The following is a 19,856-nucleotide window of genomic DNA, read 5'->3' on the forward strand; positions in this document are numbered from 1 at the left end:
CGGGCTCTTTGAACTGTTGTTCCTTACCTCCCTCAATTTTTCTTACTATGTTCAACATTTCAAATGCAAAGCACCTGGAGAGTAGGAAGAGAAGTTAAGGTGGGCTGGAAGCTAAAGGTACAAGAGAAAGTCAAAGAACTATTAGTTCAATAAGGGGTTAGTTATAGGCTACTTTCCATAAGTTTGATACAAGGTGATGCATGTAAAAGGAACTGGTGCCTAGACAACCAATAATCTCAATACAATAGCAAAATACTGCGGATGCTGGAAATCTGAAAGAACAGAAAATGCTGGAAACACTCAGCAGGCCAGGCAGCATCTGTGGAGAGAGAAACAGAGTTAACGTTGCAGGTCTGTGACCCTTCGTCAGAACTGGAAAAAGTTAGAGGTGTAACAGGTTTTAAGCAGGTGCAGAGGTGGGGGGAGGAACAAAAGGGACAGTCTGTGCTAGGGTAGAAGGCAGGAGAGATTAAATGTTGCAAATGGGGACGGCAGAATAATCAACAGCTGCCGCCTGAAAAAAATAGGGGCAGGGGTTATAGTCTGAAATTGTTGAACTCAGGGTCCAGAAGGCTGTAAAGTGCCTAATCGAAAGATGAGGTGCTGTTCCTCGAGCTTACGTTGAGCTTCATTGGAACAGTGTAAGAGGCCGAGGACAGAGTGGGAATGGAGAATTAAAGTGACAAGCGACCGGGAGCTCAGGGTCACCCTTACGGACTGAATGGAGGTCACCCTTCCGCAAAGCGGTCACTCAATCTGCATTTGGTCTCCCCAATGTAGAGGAGACCGCATCGTGAGCAGCGAATACAGTATACTAAATTGCAAGAAGTACAACTAAATTGCTGTTTCACCTGGAAGGGATGTTTGGGGCCCTGGACAGGGGGAAGGAAGTAAAAGGGCAGGTGTTGCATCTCCTGCGCTTGCATGGGAAGGTGCTGTGGGGAGGGGAGGGGCTGTTGCGGGTGATTGAGGAGTGGACCAGGGTGTTGCGGAGGGAGCGGTCCCTTCGGAATGCTGAAAGGGGAGGGGAAGATGCGTTTGGTGGTGGGCTCACGCTCGAGGTGACGGAAATGGCAGAGGATGATCTGTTGAATGTGGAGGCTGGTGGGGTGAAAGGTGAGGACAAGGGGAACCAATAATCTCAGCTCCCTTGCCTCCTCAGAATTCACTGACCTCCTGTCTCCCCATACCCTCTCCCTCCTATTAAACTCTCATACCCATATACATGCCTTGCAGTCTCCTGTGGCCTCCCTACTCCATCTCTGACCACTTCCTTGTATGCCTCACAATCCATTCTCCTATTCCTTTTCGATCACACTTCCTTCTATGTCCGTTGTTGGACAAACTCTCCCTCGTCACTTACAACTGCACATTTCTAAATCCCAACTGCTAACCATTGGCTCTTCATTCACAATATTTCTGTAGCCATTGATCTGCTCAACCACCTCCTCAAATCCACCTTTGATGTTCTTTTCCCCAGCAAAACCTTTACTCTTTCACATCCTGGTTGTTCCCCTGCTATGGCCCCCATATTCGCTCTGTGAAGTCCAAATGCCACATATCTGGCGCACAACTGGTTTAGTCATCCACCACCAGATCTAGCTGAACCACATCAAACTTTAATGAGCCTCACTCTCCTCTGCCAAAACCGCCCACTATTCCAGTATCACGGTGGAGAGCAAAGATAACCCTCGGTTTCTTTTCTCGACTACAATCCGTTTTCTTAAACTACTCTTTTCTACCCCCTCCAACAAGTGCAAGGAGCTCAAGTTTTGTTATTAAGATTGAGCCATCAGTTTGTCTGCCTCTGCTTCTCCCCTTGCCATCAAACCAAACCTCATCCCAGGCTTTCCCCTGCCCTAGCTCTGAACCCACGTCTTTCTCTAGTTTCTCTCTGAGCTCATCTTGTCCATGGAACCCACCTCCTGTTCCCTTGACCCCATTCCCACTGAACTCCTGACTGAGCAACTTCCCTTCCTGCCCCTATGCTGCCTGAAATTGTAAATGGTTCCCTCTCCTCAGATACTGCCTCCTCACTTTCAAAACTACCATCATCCCTGTTCCCCCCAAAAATCCTTGACCCCTCTGGCCTTCCAAACTACCAGCCCATCGCCAACCTCACTCTTTCCTCCAAAGTTCTTGAACTTATTTTTGTCTCCCAAATTTGTGCTGATGTCAACCACAACTCCATATTTGAATCTCTTCAATCAGGTTTCCGCCCATGCTGCACCACCAAAACTACCCTAATTAAATGACATCCTCTCTGCAACCTTTGAGGGAGTCGACCACACCATCCACTTCCAAAGCCTTTCCTCTGTTGTCCAGCTCAGTGGGAATGCCCTGCCTTGGTTTCCTTACTATCTAATTACAGCCAAGGCATCTCCAGCGCTGGGTTCTCTTCCACCCCTGCAGCATTACCTTCAACATCCGCCAAAGGATATCCTTGGCTCCCTCCTCTTAATCAACATGCTGCCCTTTGGCAACATCATCCACAAATAAAGGGTTGGATTCTCTGCATGGACACTGACAACACTTAGCCCTACCTCTCTAACCACCTCGCTCAACCCCTCCACTGTGTGGTCACTGTTTTGTTCAATGGCCCAGAAATTTGGGTCGGAGGCTTCCCGCAGGTGTAAGCCCATGACCTGCACTTACCTAGCGCACCGGCCGTTGTGCTGTGGGCCCGCGTGGGATTCCGATCCTGGGCCTGCTCCAACTGCCGGCACGCAGTGCTTGCATATCCCAGGGGCGCAGTTCGTTTTAAGCGTCCCCTGGGATCACGTGGGCCATGGAGAGCCAATGGTAGCAGGGAATCTGTATTCATAGATTTGACAGGAAGACCTGTCAAATCTATGAATACAATTCAGCCCCAAAACATAACTAAAACTTTTTTTTTTTTAAATCACATTTTTATATAAAATAACTATAAATTACATAACTATTTTAAACAATAATTTAAATTTTTGAAAAAGTTAATTACAGTTTCTAACGGGGCTAAAAATAAACTTACCTTTCTTTAAAAGTATTTAAAAATATTAAACCTGTGGAAAAAATGTTTTAATTTTATTTAATTCACCACTTACCTTGTTAAAAGCAGGCCTTGCGACTGCTTTTTATAAGCGTAGCTGCTGGAGACTTACCCTCCCGGAAAAACTTGGGAAAAAACCGCAAGTTCCAGGCGTACGCGTTCGACCTGTGAACCCCTTCCTTTAAGGGAACGGAAGTTCCGGTTTCCCGCGCATGCACGAAACCGGCACTTTCGTTGGGCCTACACGTGAGTACCCAGCGAGTACTCACCCGTGGGGACCCGAAGTTCTGGCCCCATATGATCTAGCTGTGGGTAAGCTGCAGGTTTCTCCAGTTAAACATTGGGAAGACTGAAGCCATGATCTTCTGCCCCCACGCCAAACTCCGCAGCCTCCTCCCCAGTCATTTTTTTTCGCAATCATGGCATCGTATTTGACCCCATTGTATCTGACACCATATCCTCGCCATCACAAAGCCCACCTACTTCCACTTCTGTAACAGCAACTAACTCATCTGCTGCTGAAATCTTCATGTCACCTTCAGTCTTTTCCAATTCTCTCCTGGTCAGCCTCCCATCCTCCTTAAACCTCAGCTCATTCAAAACTCTGCTGCCTTTATCCTAACCTGCACCAAGTCCCTATTACCCCTTGATCTTGCTGACCTACATTGGCTCCCGCTCCGCTAATATAAAATTCTCATCCTCGTGATTAAAACCCTTCATGGCCTCAGCACTTCCGATCTCTTACCTCCAGTCCTACAATACCACCCCACTCAGAACTCTGTTCCCGACTCTGGCCTTTTGTGCATCCCCCTCCTTTCACCCCCATTAGCAGCTGTGCCTTTAGCTGTCTAGGCACCACGCTTTGGAATTTCCACCTCCCTCTCATTCTTTAAGATTCTCCTCTTTGACCAAAATTTTGGTCATCCTTCCTAATATCCCCTTCTTGGCTCGGCATCCATTTTTGTCTGGTTATGCCCGTGAAGAGCCTTGGGATGTTTTCCTACCTTAATTCAATGCAAGTTGTTATAACATATACTGTTGCAGAAATGATAGGAAAGAAAATAATTTTATCCTGTTCCTGTAATGCAGAGGGAGTACACCAGATTAGCAATACCTCTTTGGAGAAAGTAGGTTAGTGATGATAAATCCTTTTTTTTTTTTTACACAGGCAAAACACAAGAAGTATCTGGGTCATTCTGCCCAGATCACCAACATAAAGTTCACTAGTGGAGACAGATATATCGTCAGTGCTGGAGGACAGGATTGTAGGTACGATTTGCACAATTTAAATGCCTTTTTGAATTTTTATTCCTACAGTATTAACTTCTGTTCTTCATTCTCAGTATAAGAATGTTTAGAACTGCAGGCAAATATAATGTGCAATATTATTTGTAGTAAACAAGAAAAACTGATACAGGAAACTTTGCGATATCCGGCACCGACGGGACCAGCGTGATGCCGATCTATGAAAACTTCCGGACAGACCAGCGCTAATGTTGAAGGATACGGAGGTTTTCATCTCCGTATCTGACAACAAACACTGTTGCTTAGCAACAGCTTGTAAACAGTCGGCCCGTACCTTGGAAGCGTCTCTGTAGCTTAGCAACAGCTTCAGAGAGGCTTTCCAGAGACTGACTATTTAAAAAAAAATGCTAGAAGAAAAAAAAACGAACAAAACGGCTGCTGATTTCTGCCGTTAGATCGAGGTTTCTGGCCATACAACCGATAAACCAAAGTTTCCTGTAAAAGGTGATGTCTCCTTGTTTAAGAAGCTAAATGTCACTTCCAGAATTTACATTTCAAAAAGCAACAGACTATTTATTTATTCCTTTTTTTTCAATTCAAGCTTGTTTGTCTGGAAGTGTTTATGAAAATACAAATGGCCATGAAACAGAGCTTGGATGATAAGAATCAAGAAATTCAATTCAACAAAAAGAAATCCCAGGAAAAGCTCCACGTATGAAAATAAGGCAGCTAGCACTATCTGCAAAATAAATTGAAGGCAGTTTGATTTCATAAATATAAATTAAAAAAATGATTTTCAGCTATTTTTGGTTTAAGGCAATTTGTCAGATTTTCTACTGCACAGCCATGTGTGTATATTGATGCAATTGTAACAGTATTCAAATCATATTCATGAATCTTAGGGCATAGCTTGTATTCTAACTTCAATGCTGATGTACAAATTACTTTGACCATTCTACATCTATGGTCCTGTTGTCGAGGACAGAATTCCTAAACAATCATGTGGCAATGCCATCAAAATGGTTAATTGAGTTCTATCAATACACAAAAAGCTAACTAATATACTGCAAGTACACACTGCTAAATATAACAACACGAGAGCTTAATATCTTCAATGTTGTGCTGTAGCTGATTTGGTAAGTAGCCTTAAGACATTTATAGTGAACTTGTGCTTTTCAAAATTTTGCAATGCTGATGACCGTGTTCTGAATAAACAAAATAGTATCTAGTGGCCTTCATCCTGAATGTACCAGCCGAGTAATATTTTGAATCAGTGTAAAAGCTGAAGCAAGCATGCCAAAGCATACTATGCACTACTGTACCAATCACTGTGGCTACCTGAACAATTACATTTAGTTCAGTGTAATAAAAAATGTTTTTAATTTTTATCTTGTATCTTTGAATGTGTTTGCAGGTGTCAAATCAGTGATCCTGCAGATTATCATTTTTTCCATTTATATAGTATACAAATAAAATGCAGCTTTCTGAAGCACACAGTAAATGTGACTTGTACTCTGCATATTCCCAGGGTGCATTTATCAATAATCTGATAGGATCACAAATTATTGAATTGCTGCTTTTTTTTTTTTTTTAAGTTTCTGATGTCAAGCTTTAAGTAATAGCTAAACAATTTCTGTAATGTTAAAATAGATGTACAATAATGCTGATGTTTCAGATAGTTTCACGTTAACCCTATAAAACAAAATTAAATACAAGTAATTTCCTTTTAATACTCTAAATAGTTTATTCATCTATCATGATTGAAGTCCATCCAAATGGTTTATTGTTGTAAAGATGATAAAATGTTTTACTGAAATGAATCTCAAATTTGTTTCAAGTAATTGCACTGTTAGTAACCATAATTTACTATAACTTTTATGCAACATCAAACTGCATTTTTGTAACTTGAATACTTGAAATTATGCATTGTGCCATGAAGTCTGTAAACCTCAAGCAATTTTTATTTCCTGATTTTGTTGTACCCCTTGTACTTATCCAGTGACATTTCTGATAAATTCAGTTACATGAAAAAACAAATCACACAAGTAGTATATTATGTTTAGGTTTGAAGAGCAGGATTCATACTGATGAAATCCTGCTAATCAGTAGAGACTGTTGCACAAGAAAAACAAATATCTCACTAGCAACTCCCTCAGTATGGACTACTTTTGAATGAAATGTTGCAAGGGGAGATACAGGAAACATTTTTCCTGGGGAGTGTTGGCTAGTTGAGATGTACTGATTGAAAATGGAGTATGCTTAAATAACTAAATGGTCACACTACATACATGCTGGAGTGTAACTGTATGCAATGTAGAAACACCAACAAAATATCACAATTGGTATGTACAGGCACAAATACATACAAATGTTATATTTCTCAGCTGCTTTTTTTTTTGGCTTGAACCATTCTAGCATTTGCTGACAAGTCACCAATCTGGGTTTATGCAAGTGGTGGAACAGATTCTACCCTCCTGCCAATTTTGTGGTTTAAAGCAAAAGAACATTTCATGAATTGTACACACTCCAGTTGAGCATGGAATTCAAATTTTATGCCAATAACCAAGATTCCAAGCAATTCCACAACAAAAACCAGAGTGGGTTCCTTCACGCATGAAACATGCCACCATTTCCACAACTCTAGGCATCTTGTGATTAAAAACTCTGGAACTTACTCCTCCAAATTTAGAGAACGTGTAACACAAAGGTGTGACTCAGTTATTGAATTTAATACCAGATTTTAAGGCACCAAACAATTCCCCACTTGAACATTTTCATAAAATTCAAAATCCAATTAAAGTAAAACATCTATCAAGCATAACATTTTTGAGTTGACTTGTGTGTTTCTTTAAGTGCTTATATAAACCAGGAGGGAAACAATTACTTAGCAAGTCTGATGATTTTTTTCCCCCTACACTTCCATCTACAACAGTTTCAAACTCCTGGGACACTGGCATGACCAGGCCCATGAGGGGGGCGTGGGAAGTAGCAACAAAATTTACTGTTTGTGTAGTACAATTATAGTCTGAAAGGATTTAACACCTAAATGCAATACATAATCAGTGACCTATTAAAAAAATGTGCGGCCATGAGAGTAAATGAGCCTAAATAGAGGCGGTGCAAGAAATACAACAGTGACTGATTCATTCAACAAGCTTCTTAATCAACTCTTTTACTGTAGACTCATTTTGTTGTCAACAAAAAGGGTATTTCACATCAAACAGTGGCATTTCTTTTTGGATACTTTATTATCCAGTAGAAAACTTTAGTCTGTAACAGCACAAAACACATGTTACAAAATATGCACCTTACAAAACCCATCACTGAGTAATGTTAGCGAGTCTGCATCTAAGTTATGGGAAAAATAGTCTAGTCAATTCACATTCAGGAGAAAATTACATTTAACATTAAAATATTTGATTTTCAATGTTAAAGAATATTGGAAGAGGGACAATAAAAATTTGCAAAATGCTACATCTTCAAATATTTGCAGCCTTATCGTATCCACAATATGCGATTCTGCGCAGTCCAAACTGATCATTCACTGAAAAAGAAAAGTAAAAAAAAATCATTTTATAAGATGATTAGTAGCTACAGGAAAATTTCGATTAACCGGCCCCTAAATAACCGGAACGCTCTATCCACCGGCAAAATTCAGGAGTCGGTTCAGGTAACTTTTTTTTAAAAACTTTTTAAATTCCATTTGTTGCTGTGCAAGGGTCTAGCTGAAGCTGTTGCTAAGCTACAGAGACGCTTGCAACTTGTGCCGATTGTTTTGAAGCTGTTAAGCAACAGGGTTTACTATAGCGTTCGGTTATCCGGCATTGTTGATGAACCGGCAACACGTCGGTCCCGTCCGTGCCGGATACCAGAAAGTTTCCTGTATTATCCTACAGGCTGTGCTTCTAAAACGAACACTTATTTTATGATTAAGAAGAATTGGAGCAAAACTTGTATTGCGTTGACTTCAATCACATTCAACAAAAACACTGCAATGATTTTACAAGTGATTAATATTTACAGAACTTATATTTACATAATTTACAACAAAGTTTTTATTTTCCAAAGCTATATTACCTATTTTGCTGAGACCTGGTCCATTTTAGTGCATGGCGTGGGGGTAATGTAACTGCAGGATGGTAGAATGTGCAGTCGGCTCTCTTACAGTGTGTGCCGAATCGACATAGCTAGGAACAACATAACAGTAAAGTCATCACTCCCTCCTTCTCCCCTCATATTCTCATTTCAACAAACGCTGATATTTTCAAATTATTTTGCATACCTTTGGATGGATAAAAGGGCACTCCACCTTTTTGCAATCTGGAAAGAATCGACACAAAGAACTGCCTTGGCTTGGCACAGGTGCTACAGAATAAGAATACATTTTTAAAAGATTTACTGAACAAACCAGAAGTCAATAACTAAATATGTACTTTTGTCTAAAAACAAGTGGTTATGGGACAACATGCTGAATAGTGAACTTTAGTAACAGTTAAGACCATGCAGAGTAAAATGTCAGCAATTTCCCCAGTCTGCTGTATCTATATATTAAAAATCTTACATTACACTCACTTCTTGTCAAGTTTTCATATTATCAGTTGCTATGTTCAAATTATAATGGAAACTACCCGTGTAAACTAGTCATGCTGTAATTACACCCCACCTCCCCAACCCGGATGACATTGCAGCACCACTACTACCAGGAGTGTGTAGTTACACTGTAACAAGTGTATGCAGGCAGTTTATTATAATGTGGACATAGGAATCTATAATGGAAAAATAAAAACCAGGACAGAATGCAAGACTTAAGAAATGGGGACTAAATTACATCTACACACCCTGGTTGAATTATACCATGTTGTCTAATCCTACTATGAAATTAAATTATCAGGGAACATAAAACAAAATAGTAAAATATTTTACAGGCACATCAATAAAAAAGGAAGGTTGGAATGGGAATAGGGCCATTAAGGGATGGACAGGACAATACCACAGGTAACGATAGGGAGATGGCAGAAATATTAAATCATTATTTCGCTTTGGTATTTACCAGGAAGATAGAACAGGTGGGCATGACATTGGATGATGAGATGAGTAATGAGATAAGTGCATTTAAAGTTTTAAAAGGGGATATATTAAACTAATCCAACTCAGAGGATAAAACCCCATATCCGGATGGATTGCATCCATTCATTTTAAAAGAATCTAGGGAAGAGATAGCAGAGGCATTACTACACATATTTAATAATTCATTAGAAAAAGATGTAGTGCCGGAGGACTGGCGGATAGCTAACGTAAAACAGGTAGACTATCCCTTATCCGCACTTCCGAAAACCGAAAGTTTTTTCGTGGAGCGTCTCTCGGTGTTTCCAGTGTAGTTGCAGGGTAAACCAGGAATCTCGTACGGTAAAAGGAGGTGCGAAGGGCTGGAACCGTGAGGTAAGTGCCTTTATTGCACTGCTTGTGGGCAAGGAGGAGCAGAAGTGTTTTCCTCAGGCTCAACAAGCTTCCCTACCCTCCCCACCGCTGATTAGTCTGATTCGCCCCACCCTCGCGATGTCCGACTTCCCCCCCCCCCCGCGATGTCCGACTCCCCCTCCTGCGACGTCCCTCCCCCCCCGCGATGTCTGACTTTCCCCCCCACGATGTCCGACTCTCTTCTCCCCCCCCCCGCGATGTCCGACTCTCTTTCCCCCCCCCCCGCGATGTCCGACTCTCTTTCCACCCCCCGCGATGTCCGACTCCCCCCCTTCCCCCCCGCGCCTCTTGTCCATTCATCTGTTCTGAAATCCGAAACACAGCTGGTCCCAAGGTTTTCGGATAAGGGATAGTCTACCTGTACCTATATTTAAGGGGGATAGAACATGTCCAGGAAATTATAGACCTGTCAGCTTAACATTGGTGGTAGGAAAAATAAGGAATCCCTACTAAAGGAGAGAATAGAAGAATATCTAGAAATGAAAAGTATAATAATGAATAGTCAGCATGGATTTCAAAAGGGAAAATCTTGCTTGACCAACCTTATTGAATTTTTCGAAGAGGTAGCAGAGAGAGTAGATAATGGTGATGCAAATGATGTAATTTATCTAGATTTTCAAAAGGCCTTCGATAAGGTACCCCGTAATAGACTAATGAATAAGGTCAGAGAATGCGGAGTCAGGGGACAAGTAGCAGAATGGATTGCTAGCTGGCTTCAAGACAGAAAGCAGAGAGTAGGAGTAAAGGGTAGCCATTCAAAGTGGCAGAAGGTGGGTAGTGGTGTTCCACATGGATCTGTGCTGGGACCACTGCTGTTCACAATTTACATTCATGATTTAGACTTTGGAAGCAAAAACACAATTTCTAAATTTGCAGATACCACCAAATTGGGGGGGGATAGTCAATAGTGAGGAGGATTGCAACAAATTACGAGGACATTAATAAATTTGCAGAATGGGCAAATAATTGGCAAATGAAGTTCAACACAGACAAATGTGAGGTATTACATTTTGGTAGGAAGAATAGGGAGGTCACTTATCACTTGGAGGGTGGGAGTCTGGATGGGGTAGAGGAACAAAGGGATCTCGGAGTACAAATACACAAATCACTAAAAGTTGCACCACACGTTAGCAAGGCCATTAAAAATGCAAATCAAGCACTAGGGTTTATTTCTAGAGGGATAACATTGAAAAGTAGGGAAGTTATGCTAAACCTGTATCGAATCTTGTTTAGACCAACACTTAGGTACCGCGTAGCGTTCTGGTCGCCATATTATAAAAAGGATAGAGGCAGTGGAGAGGGTGCAGAGAAGATTTACAAGGATGATACCAGAAATGCGAGGGTATACATATTAGCAAAGGATTAACAGGCTGGGTCTCTTTTCTCTTGAAAAAAGGCTGAGGGGTGACCTAATAGAGGTCTATAAAATTATGAAAAGTTTTGATAGAGTGGATACAGGGAAAATGTTTCTACTTGTGGGGAAGAGCATAACTAGAGGCCATCAATATAAGATAGTCACCAAGAAATCCAATAGGGAATTCAGAAGAAACTTCTTTACCCAAAGAGTGGTGAGAATGTGGAACTCGCTACCACAGGGAGTGGTTGAAGCGAAAAGTATAGATGCATTTAAGGGGAGGCTGGACAAACATATGAGGGAGAAGGGAATAGAGGGTTATGCTGATAGATTTAGATGAGGAAAAACGGGAGGAGGCTCGAGTGGAGCATTAACATCGGCATGGACTGGTTGGGCTGAATGGCCTGTTTCTGTGCCATATATCCTATGTACTCCATCTGAAGACTATATAGGAGTCAATCTCAATTCCCTTTTCCCAGTGGGAATAGGGCAGTAGCGCTGCGAAAATCATGGGGATATACTTACTGTGCACTTCTCACATGCCGCAATTTTCCCAGGAGCCTCCAGTTGGCAGCCCAGGGACGCACCTGTTTCAGACTGGAGCCTAATTCGAATATACTAATCGGGGTCCTATTGCACACGGACATTATTTTGAGATACCAATGGCAGGGCATGCACCATGCATGCTCCACCCATTGGTATCAGGTGTTAAGCAGCCTATCCAGCGGTACTTAAAACATTCATTGCAAGGCACGCCAAAACTGGGTAAGTCTCTGTTTTTCTTTACAAAAAAGATTTTTGTGGAACCAGAAAGTGCACTCCCGATGTGCAATGCCATGGTAGGCGAGAGGCAGCACACATCTACCTTTAGTTCTTGGATGAAAGGAGACAGTAGAGTGCAAAATGCCAAGAGTGTGGCAAGTAAGCCCTTTCCAGCATATAAGAGGCAGCAAGATATTGTGTTTAAAAAAAAACACTTTTTGTCCAACACAAAATGACCCCCTGAATGGAGTATATAGTACAAGAGGAAACCTCTGGAAATCACAATGCATTTAGTGCATGATTTATTTTTTTCTTAAATTCTGTAAAGTTCACTAAAAATGTGATTTAGTTCAACATTGGACAAGGCTTATGATGTCAGAAAAAGATTTGTAACTCTAAAATAGAACAATCAGATATACCAACAATACATAGGAACAGATCAATTTATTTACCACTTCCTTTGCTGAAGACATTAACCCATGCTGATGTACCGTTCTACAAATGGCAACAATCTTCTGGTAGCTCACCTAAATAACCATACTTCATGTGTGAACATAGACAGTGAATGCTGACAGGCAATTCCATTCTTGAGGGCATCATAGCCAAGATTGATCCTTCCACACATGATCTTTACAATAAGGGTCACTGGACATCTGTGGCCTCCCTGGCACAAGGGTACTGAGCCAAATTGTAGCATCCCAGCTGCTGTTCCATCATCTTACCAAATTGAACCTTCTCATCTGGACATCTTAGTAGGTAAATATACCATGTGGTGTGGCACTAAGACATCAGGGAGCTCAACGTAATCATTGAAAAGCCACGATAGAACTTTTTTGGTTAGAATATTCTGTTTTATAAAATTTCCCTTCAAGATTGGCTGGTGCAGTGGATCTGTATACATCGCCATTTTGTCTCTAGGTCTTTGGTATGAATCCAGTCTGCACTGATGGGGTGAAAATCTACTTTGCCAGCTGCAAGGGTCCTACTTGAAATGATTTTGGGCAGCCATAACCCAATTCCAAATGGCCTTTGATCTACAGCAGAAAATTACCCAGAATTTGGCACTAAGCTAGCAAGAGTGGCTGATATGGAAAGTGGAAAAGTTGATACTGATGCAGGAAGGATTTCTCTTGAGGTTCGCCATTCTGTGGGGTAGTATACAGGCAGCTTCACTCTGCATCTGGCCATGGCCGACACATCTCACCTGCACGCCAAACAATATAAACTTAAAATGCTCCTACAAGGTTACTTCAGAATGAGCTCCTATAATTCAATTTCAGCAATTACAGCACCCAGTTGAATTTTTAAAAATTCCTTATTCCTGCAAAGTTACCTTCTGGTGAGCTTAAGTATTGAGAGTCAAGTCTACATACATGAATCAGTATTTTACTATACAAACCTGGCTGTTTTGGCACTACTGCACTTCGTCTGCTTGCATGTGTGTATGGACAGTCTGGTCTAGTACACTTGGAGTCATATTTGCAATTTGGATGGATAAACAGGCACTTGTCCCCAAATTTACATTTTGGAAAGGTTCTGAGAAAAGGTAAAATTTATTAAGTGAACTGCAATCAAAAGTTTCAGTCAGTGCAAGAACACCACAAATGAACTTCCAAACAAATTGCATAATTTTGAAATTAAAATTTATATTCCTCTATAGAATATAAAAATTCACATTATTCAAAATAGGAATCCTTTTATAAAAAAAAAAATGTTTGAATTATAAACTAAAATTTCAGTATCTGTAAACAGGCGCAATTTTACAGTACGTTTACCCCTAGAATTTAGAAGGTTAAGGGGTGATCTGATCGAAGTTTTCAAGATATTAAGGGGGACAGATAGAGTAGACAGAGAAACTATTTCCGCTAGTTGGGGATTCTAGGACTAGGGGGCATAATCTAAAAATTAGAGCCAGACCTTTCAGGAGTGAAATTAGGAAACACTTCTACACACAAAGGGTGGTAGAAGTTTGGAACTCTCTTCCACAAATGGCAACTGATGCTAGATCAATTGTTAATTTAAATCTGAGATTGATAGCCTTTTGTTAACCAAAGGTATTAAGGGATATGGGACAAAGAGAGAGATTTGGGTGTTCTAGTACAAGAAACACAGAGAGTTAGCATGCAGATACAGCAAGCAATTGGGAAGGGAAATGGCATGTTGGCCTTTATTGCTAGAGGGTTGGAGTATAAGAGTAAGGAAGTCTTGCTACAATTGTACAGGGCTTTGGTGAGATCACACCTGGAGTACCGTGCAGAGTTTTGGTCTCCTTATTTAAGGAAGGATATACTTGCCTTAGAGGCGGTGTAACGAAGGTTCACTAGACTAATCCCTGGGATGAGAGGGTTGTTCTATGAGGAAAGATTGAGTCTATACTCTCTGGAGTTTAGAAGAATGAGAGATGATCTCATTGAAACATAAAATTCTGAGGGGGATTGACAGGGTAGATGCCGAGAGGTTGTTTCCCCTGGCTGGAGAACTAGGGGGCATAGTCCCAGGATAAGGGGCCGTCCTTTTAAGACTGAGATGAGGCGGAATTTCTTCATTCAAAGGGTTGTGAATCTTTGGAATTCTCTGCCCCAAAGTGCTGTGGATGCTCAGTCATTGAGAGTATATTCAAGGCTGATGTAGATAGATTTTTGGACTGCAGAGGAATTAAGGGATAGATGTTAGGGCAGGAAAGTGGAGTTGAGGTCGAAGATCAGCCATGATCTTACTGAATGGCGAAGCAGGCTTGAGGGGCCGTATGGCCTGCTTGTGCTTCTAATTCTTATGTTCGTAAAGGCGAGTATATGGAGTTAGGTCGCAGATCAGCCATGATCTCATTGAATGGCAGAACAGGCTCGAGGGACTGAATGGCCTACTCTTGTTCCACTTTTATACTGGGGGTCATTTTATTTGGACCCTGGGAGACTGGCATCCAATACGCTAGCTCCTTGCGTTTACACCAATAAATCCGATTCCTTCAACCAGACGGCAAAATTGTAGACTCCGTTTTTTGTGGGTTTACAAGTCTGCTGCTGAGACAAGGGAGCTAGATTTAGTAGTTTAAGCACAGGGAGCCAACTCACAGTCTCTTGTTGGGGGGGGGGGGAGGCTTTTATCACCCAAAAACAGGTGGGTTTGGGTTGGGTGGGAGGTTAAAGTATTAAAAATCTGAATCCCGACCCCAAACCGCCTACTTCTGGTTTTAGCGGAGGCGGGCTGGCAATTTAAGTATTATAATGAGGCTGCGGGCCTCGTATTGATCCACGATTTCAAATTGAACTCTGGCCGGCTGGCTTTCCCAGGCCTCAGGAAGCCCGCCAGCTAAACGGAGACGAGGACTGCTGGACAACATTCCCAATAAGCTGCGCAGCCACGCAGCTCTCCGCTGGTCCCGCGCAGCCTGTGACGGGCTTTCATAATGTTAAATTTCATGCATGAGCAAAACTGTGGAGGGGCCGCGCGACCAAAAGAAAATTACAGGGAATATTGCTACTGGATCCAGGAAGCAAGTGACTTTCCACTTACCTGCTGGATGCAGCGTACCTGCCTCGCCAACATCCCTCCCCACCCCCCGATCTCACCCTCCCTCCCGCCCCCTGCCTCTAAATTCCACCCCCTGGCCTCTGATTCCCCAGGCCTCCAATCCCTCAGGACTCTGCTCTCGACCCCCCCCCCCCACTACCCGATTCCTCAGATCCCCGCCCCTCCTCCTCTCCCCGGCTGCGGCCTTGTGCCAAAGGCCTACCTGTTTGACAGCCAGCCAGCCTCTCAGTATGGCTGGCTGCAGCCGGGAAACGGAGAAAAAAAAATGTTAATCAGGTCCTGCCACTAAATTCGGCAGGGCCTGAGGGAAACTCGTTCTTCCGGGTATCCTGACCTCAATCCAGCCCCCACTCCAGCCCTTGGAATCGGAAATAAGCGAGCAGCAGTACAAAAGCAGTGCAAGGCTGCTTGTCAATAATGTGGCTGAATTATACATGTATTTGAAGCAAATTATACTAGAACTGCTATTCAAGTATGATCTGCTCCAGGTACCAAGCAACTGAGTTATCCTCTTTACAATATAGTGCGTGCCAAAAAGCTCTAACAAATCTATAATTGATTGGAATAAGTCTATGGATGTGCAAAACTTTTGGAAATTTCATTTTGCATTTTGATGCACATGTAACTCAATACAATGTAGCTCTTACTTCCCCCCCTCAAATCGCCATAATGTAGATCAGAAGGGAGGTGGAGTTGAGGAGAGATAGAAGAAGCCCACTTAATAGCATATATAAATCTGGCAAAGGGTTAGTGAGGGAGGCCCTTGTCTGGAATGATTCAGGACCCTTTGAATGGACTAATGTTAGGAAACAGCATGGTTTCTCTAGATTTAGAGACATACCAGGTAGCAGTTTATTGGATGATTTTTCCAACACTTGGATATGGTCAGTAAGCAGTGAAGGGTGTTATAGCTTTAAAATAGGATACCCACCATCATTGATAATATCACCAATGCCTCTAAATGGGTATTTTAACATAAGCTCTGTGCAGGGACTGTTACCATTACAACTAACACTCTTGTCAAACATCCTCTTTAATAACTAGTGACCTTCAGGTAACCTAAAGGCATTAACGTAGATACAATATTTCCATCTGTATACAGACTAAACACAAAATTTGGTTTTATCAACAAAACAGGCATCAGAGGGTGATTATATGGATGACTATATTGTTTGCTTACACTGCTGCTATATCAATATAATAAAATTGGCCCCGCAGAAGAAAATTTTACATGGATGATACAACGGGTAAGTGACTGCAATTACTCCAACAGTTTTGTGTCCATACAAATAATCAGAGCAATATCATCACAGTCTTTGATGGACAGGTTGTCTTAAAGTATATGGCAGTGATTATTTTACATTATTCACCTAGCTATTAGTGTCTAAATAAATTAACTCTCCGGCAGATTCCAAACAGAGTTTTTTCATTTGAAACATCCATTTCTTGCTCTGTACCTCTCTTGTGGACATCCAAGCACCAGGAGTTTAGTCGTGGTGAATCCGAGCCAGCATCAAAACTGTCCAGATGGAAATTCTTGTCATCTTAATGTTTTGTTTTTCAGATTAGCCCTCAAATAACAACTGAACAGCTCCATATTTAAAGGTCATTAATTCAGGCCAATTTACAGTAATTTATCTGGACTCACTGTTAAACTTTGTTTTTAAAATTGTTCTGTTAACCAAACTAAAACAATAATATCTAAGACAGTGAAACACCACTAGATCCCCGATTTAATCTTAAATCTTTTAGTCCTCTTCAAATAAAGTCTTGAGTTATAGGCCAGCACTGAAGCAAAGCTCATTTCTAGCTTCATTTAATAAATGCACAAAACTGAAGACAGAAAGAAATGCTCAATAAAAGTTAAATAGAGCAATCCCGATGGTCATAAAATATTAATGACAAATATTTTGGGCTTTTTCTTAAAAGATACTCACTTGCATGAAGCTACAGGATGATGATACATACAATCATCACCATTTTTACATGCTGGCCAGTACTTGCATCGCTCTAGAACTTTCTGCCGTTTTACTTGAAAGCTGTCATCAATCTCTTCTAAGGTAGAAAATGAAAAAAGATGATTTAATATATTTGGCTCACATTGAATGCATATCTGTAATCTAACGCTAGATTCATTTTAAAAAAAAGTTAATGATGACTCATTAACCAAGACTAGAGAAAGGTTTTCCAAGCAACAAGATTATTTTAATGATTCAAACTGAATTCAGTATTTAAAAGTCAACATAATAAGTCTTTACTGTCTTCCATCTTGGTCGATCCCCCTGGCATGGCCCCAATCATCACTCCCTCAAGTGCAACAGGTTGAGCATATCTGGCACACAACTGGTTCAGCCATCCACCACCAGATCTGGTTGGACCAAATCAATCACCATCAGGCCTCATGCTCCTCTGCCAAAACCATCCACACACCATGGAGCACAAAAATAAACTCTGGCTTATCCACTCAACCTCCAACAAGTGCAAGGACCTCATGGACTTCTTTGTCACCAAAATTATCCATTCAGCTGCCTTTGCTGTTTCCCCATGCCCAGTAAGCCAAACCCTAACCCCAAACTCTAGCTGCCCTAGCCCTGAACCGGTGTCTCTCTCTCTCTAGTATCTTGACCATCGCCCCTCACACTCTCTCGAAACTCAATCTTGTGCACGAGATCCACCTCCTGCTCTCCACTCTCACGAAACTGCTTACCATCCAATTTCCTTTCCTGACTCCCCATAGCACATCAAAAAATCTACTAAATCCCCGTCTTTGCAAACCATCACCCCATCTCCAACCTCCCTTTCCCCCCCAAAGTCCTCGAATATATCGTAGTCTCCTATATCCATGCCCATTTTTCCCGCAACACCCTGTTTGAATCACTCCAATCAGGTTTCTCTCCTACTACAGGACTGCAATGACAGCCTGTGACTGTGATGAATTATCCCTCATCCTCTCTACAACCTTTGACATGGTCAACCACGCCATTCTCCTAAAACACCTCCCCTTGATTCCACTATTACCTATTTAATCGGAGCCAAATATCTCCAGCAATGGCGTATTCTATCACCCCTGCAACCCTACCAAGTCCCCCAAAGATCTGTCCATGTACCTTTTCCTCATCTACATGCTGCCCTTTTGCGACATCATCCGTAGACATGGGGTCAGACTCTTCATGTGTGCTGACGACACCCAGCTCTGTCTCTCTCTTACCCCTCCACTGCCTCTATGTTGTCAGACTGCTTGTCCGAAATCCAGCCCTAGATAAGCCACAATTGCCTCTAGCTAAACATTGGGAAGACAGAATACATCGTCTTCGGCTCCTGCCACAACTCCATACCCTTGCCACCGATTCCATCCCACATTCTGGCCACTGTCTCGGGCTGAACCAGCCTGTTTGCAACCTCAGCAGCCTGTTTGACCAGAGTTGAGCTTCTGACCTCTCCATCACAAAGACCATCTACTTTCACCTTTAGATCAGTCTGCCTCCACCTATCTGCTGCTGAAACCCTCATCCATGCCTTTGTCACCTTGAGACTTGACGATTCCAATTCTCTCCTGGCTGACCCCCTCTCCTCCACTCTCCATAAACTTAACCTCGTCCAAAACGTTGCTGTTCGCAGCCTTTCCTGCACCATTATTTTTGTGTAATACAGATTCCCAGGGAAGGTAATTGATTCAGAATCAATTGACACCTTTAAAAGGGAGCTAGATTAATATTGGTTAAGGAAGATAGAGGATAATAGAAATACAGGAAACTTTGTATTATCCGGAGGTTAACTGTCTGGAATGCTCGAGCCACCGGCAAAAATCAGGAGCCGTTTCGTTGGGTTTTTTTTTTTTCGTTGCTTTTTTTTCCCACCAGTCAGGCTCTGCAAGGTCTCGCTGAAGCTGTTGCTAAGCTACAGAGACGCTTGCAAGGTACTGCCGACTGTTTAGAAGCTGTTGGCAACAGGGTTTGTTGCCAGATACGGAGCTCAAAATCTCCGTATGTTTCAACATTAGCGCTGGTTTGTCCGGCAGTTTTGATGGGACGGCAACAGCTCGGTCCCGTCGGTGCCGAATAGCACAAAGTTTACTGTATTAATAGCACTGTTTCCCCCCTCCCCAGGAGGCAAGGGAATGAAAATACATTAGTATATGCAGGGAATTAACAAGTGGTATGGGCTCTGAATGAATCAAACTCGATGGGCCAAATGGCCTTTCTTTAGTCTGGATTTTATGTTGTATTAATAAGAATTCTAAAAATCAATGATTAGGTAATTACCATCAGACTCCCTCAATGTCTGAGCAACAGTCTGCATTGATAATCTGTATTTCCTCCCTGCCTCTTGCAAAAGACCTCCCTGCTCCATTGGCTCAGTCTCCTCCTCTTGTTCTGAAATACATCCAGGAGGACTTGGAATGCCATCCAGTGTCACAATAAATTTAGGACTTGATTCCACAGAGTCATGTTGATCGCT

General features: G+C 42.0%; 2 protein-coding genes across 8 annotated transcripts in view; one reads left to right on the forward strand and one right to left on the reverse strand.

Moving 5' to 3' along the window:
• The window catches only part of LOC147109195 (echinoderm microtubule-associated protein-like 5), a 236,892-nt gene extending 229,262 nt beyond the window's left edge, over positions 1 to 7,630 (forward strand). For all 4 annotated transcript variants that reach the window (XM_086002884.1, XM_086002885.1, XM_086002886.1 and 1 more), the window contains 2 exons: positions 4,197 to 4,297; positions 4,875 to 7,630. In XM_086002884.1, coding sequence (XP_085859010.1) covers positions 4,197 to 4,297; positions 4,875 to 4,899 — 126 coding nt within the window. In that variant the 3' untranslated portion in view covers positions 4,900 to 7,630. The remainder of the gene's footprint in view (positions 1 to 4,196; positions 4,298 to 4,874) is intronic.
• The window catches only part of zc3h14 (zinc finger CCCH-type containing 14), a 45,495-nt gene continuing 33,068 nt past the window's right edge, over positions 7,430 to 19,856 (reverse strand). For all 4 annotated transcript variants that reach the window (XM_086002889.1, XM_086002890.1, XM_086002888.1 and 1 more), the window contains 6 exons: positions 19,661 to 19,854; positions 17,336 to 17,453; positions 13,267 to 13,403; positions 8,556 to 8,638; positions 8,351 to 8,460; positions 7,430 to 7,817 (listed from right to left, as the gene is read on the reverse strand). In XM_086002889.1, the coding sequence (XP_085859015.1) occupies positions 7,811 to 7,817; positions 8,351 to 8,460; positions 8,556 to 8,638; positions 13,267 to 13,403; positions 17,336 to 17,453; positions 19,661 to 19,854 (649 nt within the window). In that variant the 3' untranslated portion in view covers positions 7,430 to 7,810. The remainder of the gene's footprint in view (positions 7,818 to 8,350; positions 8,461 to 8,555; positions 8,639 to 13,266; positions 13,404 to 17,335; positions 17,454 to 19,660; positions 19,855 to 19,856) is intronic.

Source organism: Somniosus microcephalus, chromosome 12 (genome assembly GCF_052327205.1).
Source record: "Somniosus microcephalus isolate GS21.2 chromosome 12, FLI_Smic_1.0, whole genome shotgun sequence".
Taxonomy (NCBI): domain Eukaryota; kingdom Metazoa; phylum Chordata; class Chondrichthyes; order Squaliformes; family Somniosidae; genus Somniosus; species Somniosus microcephalus.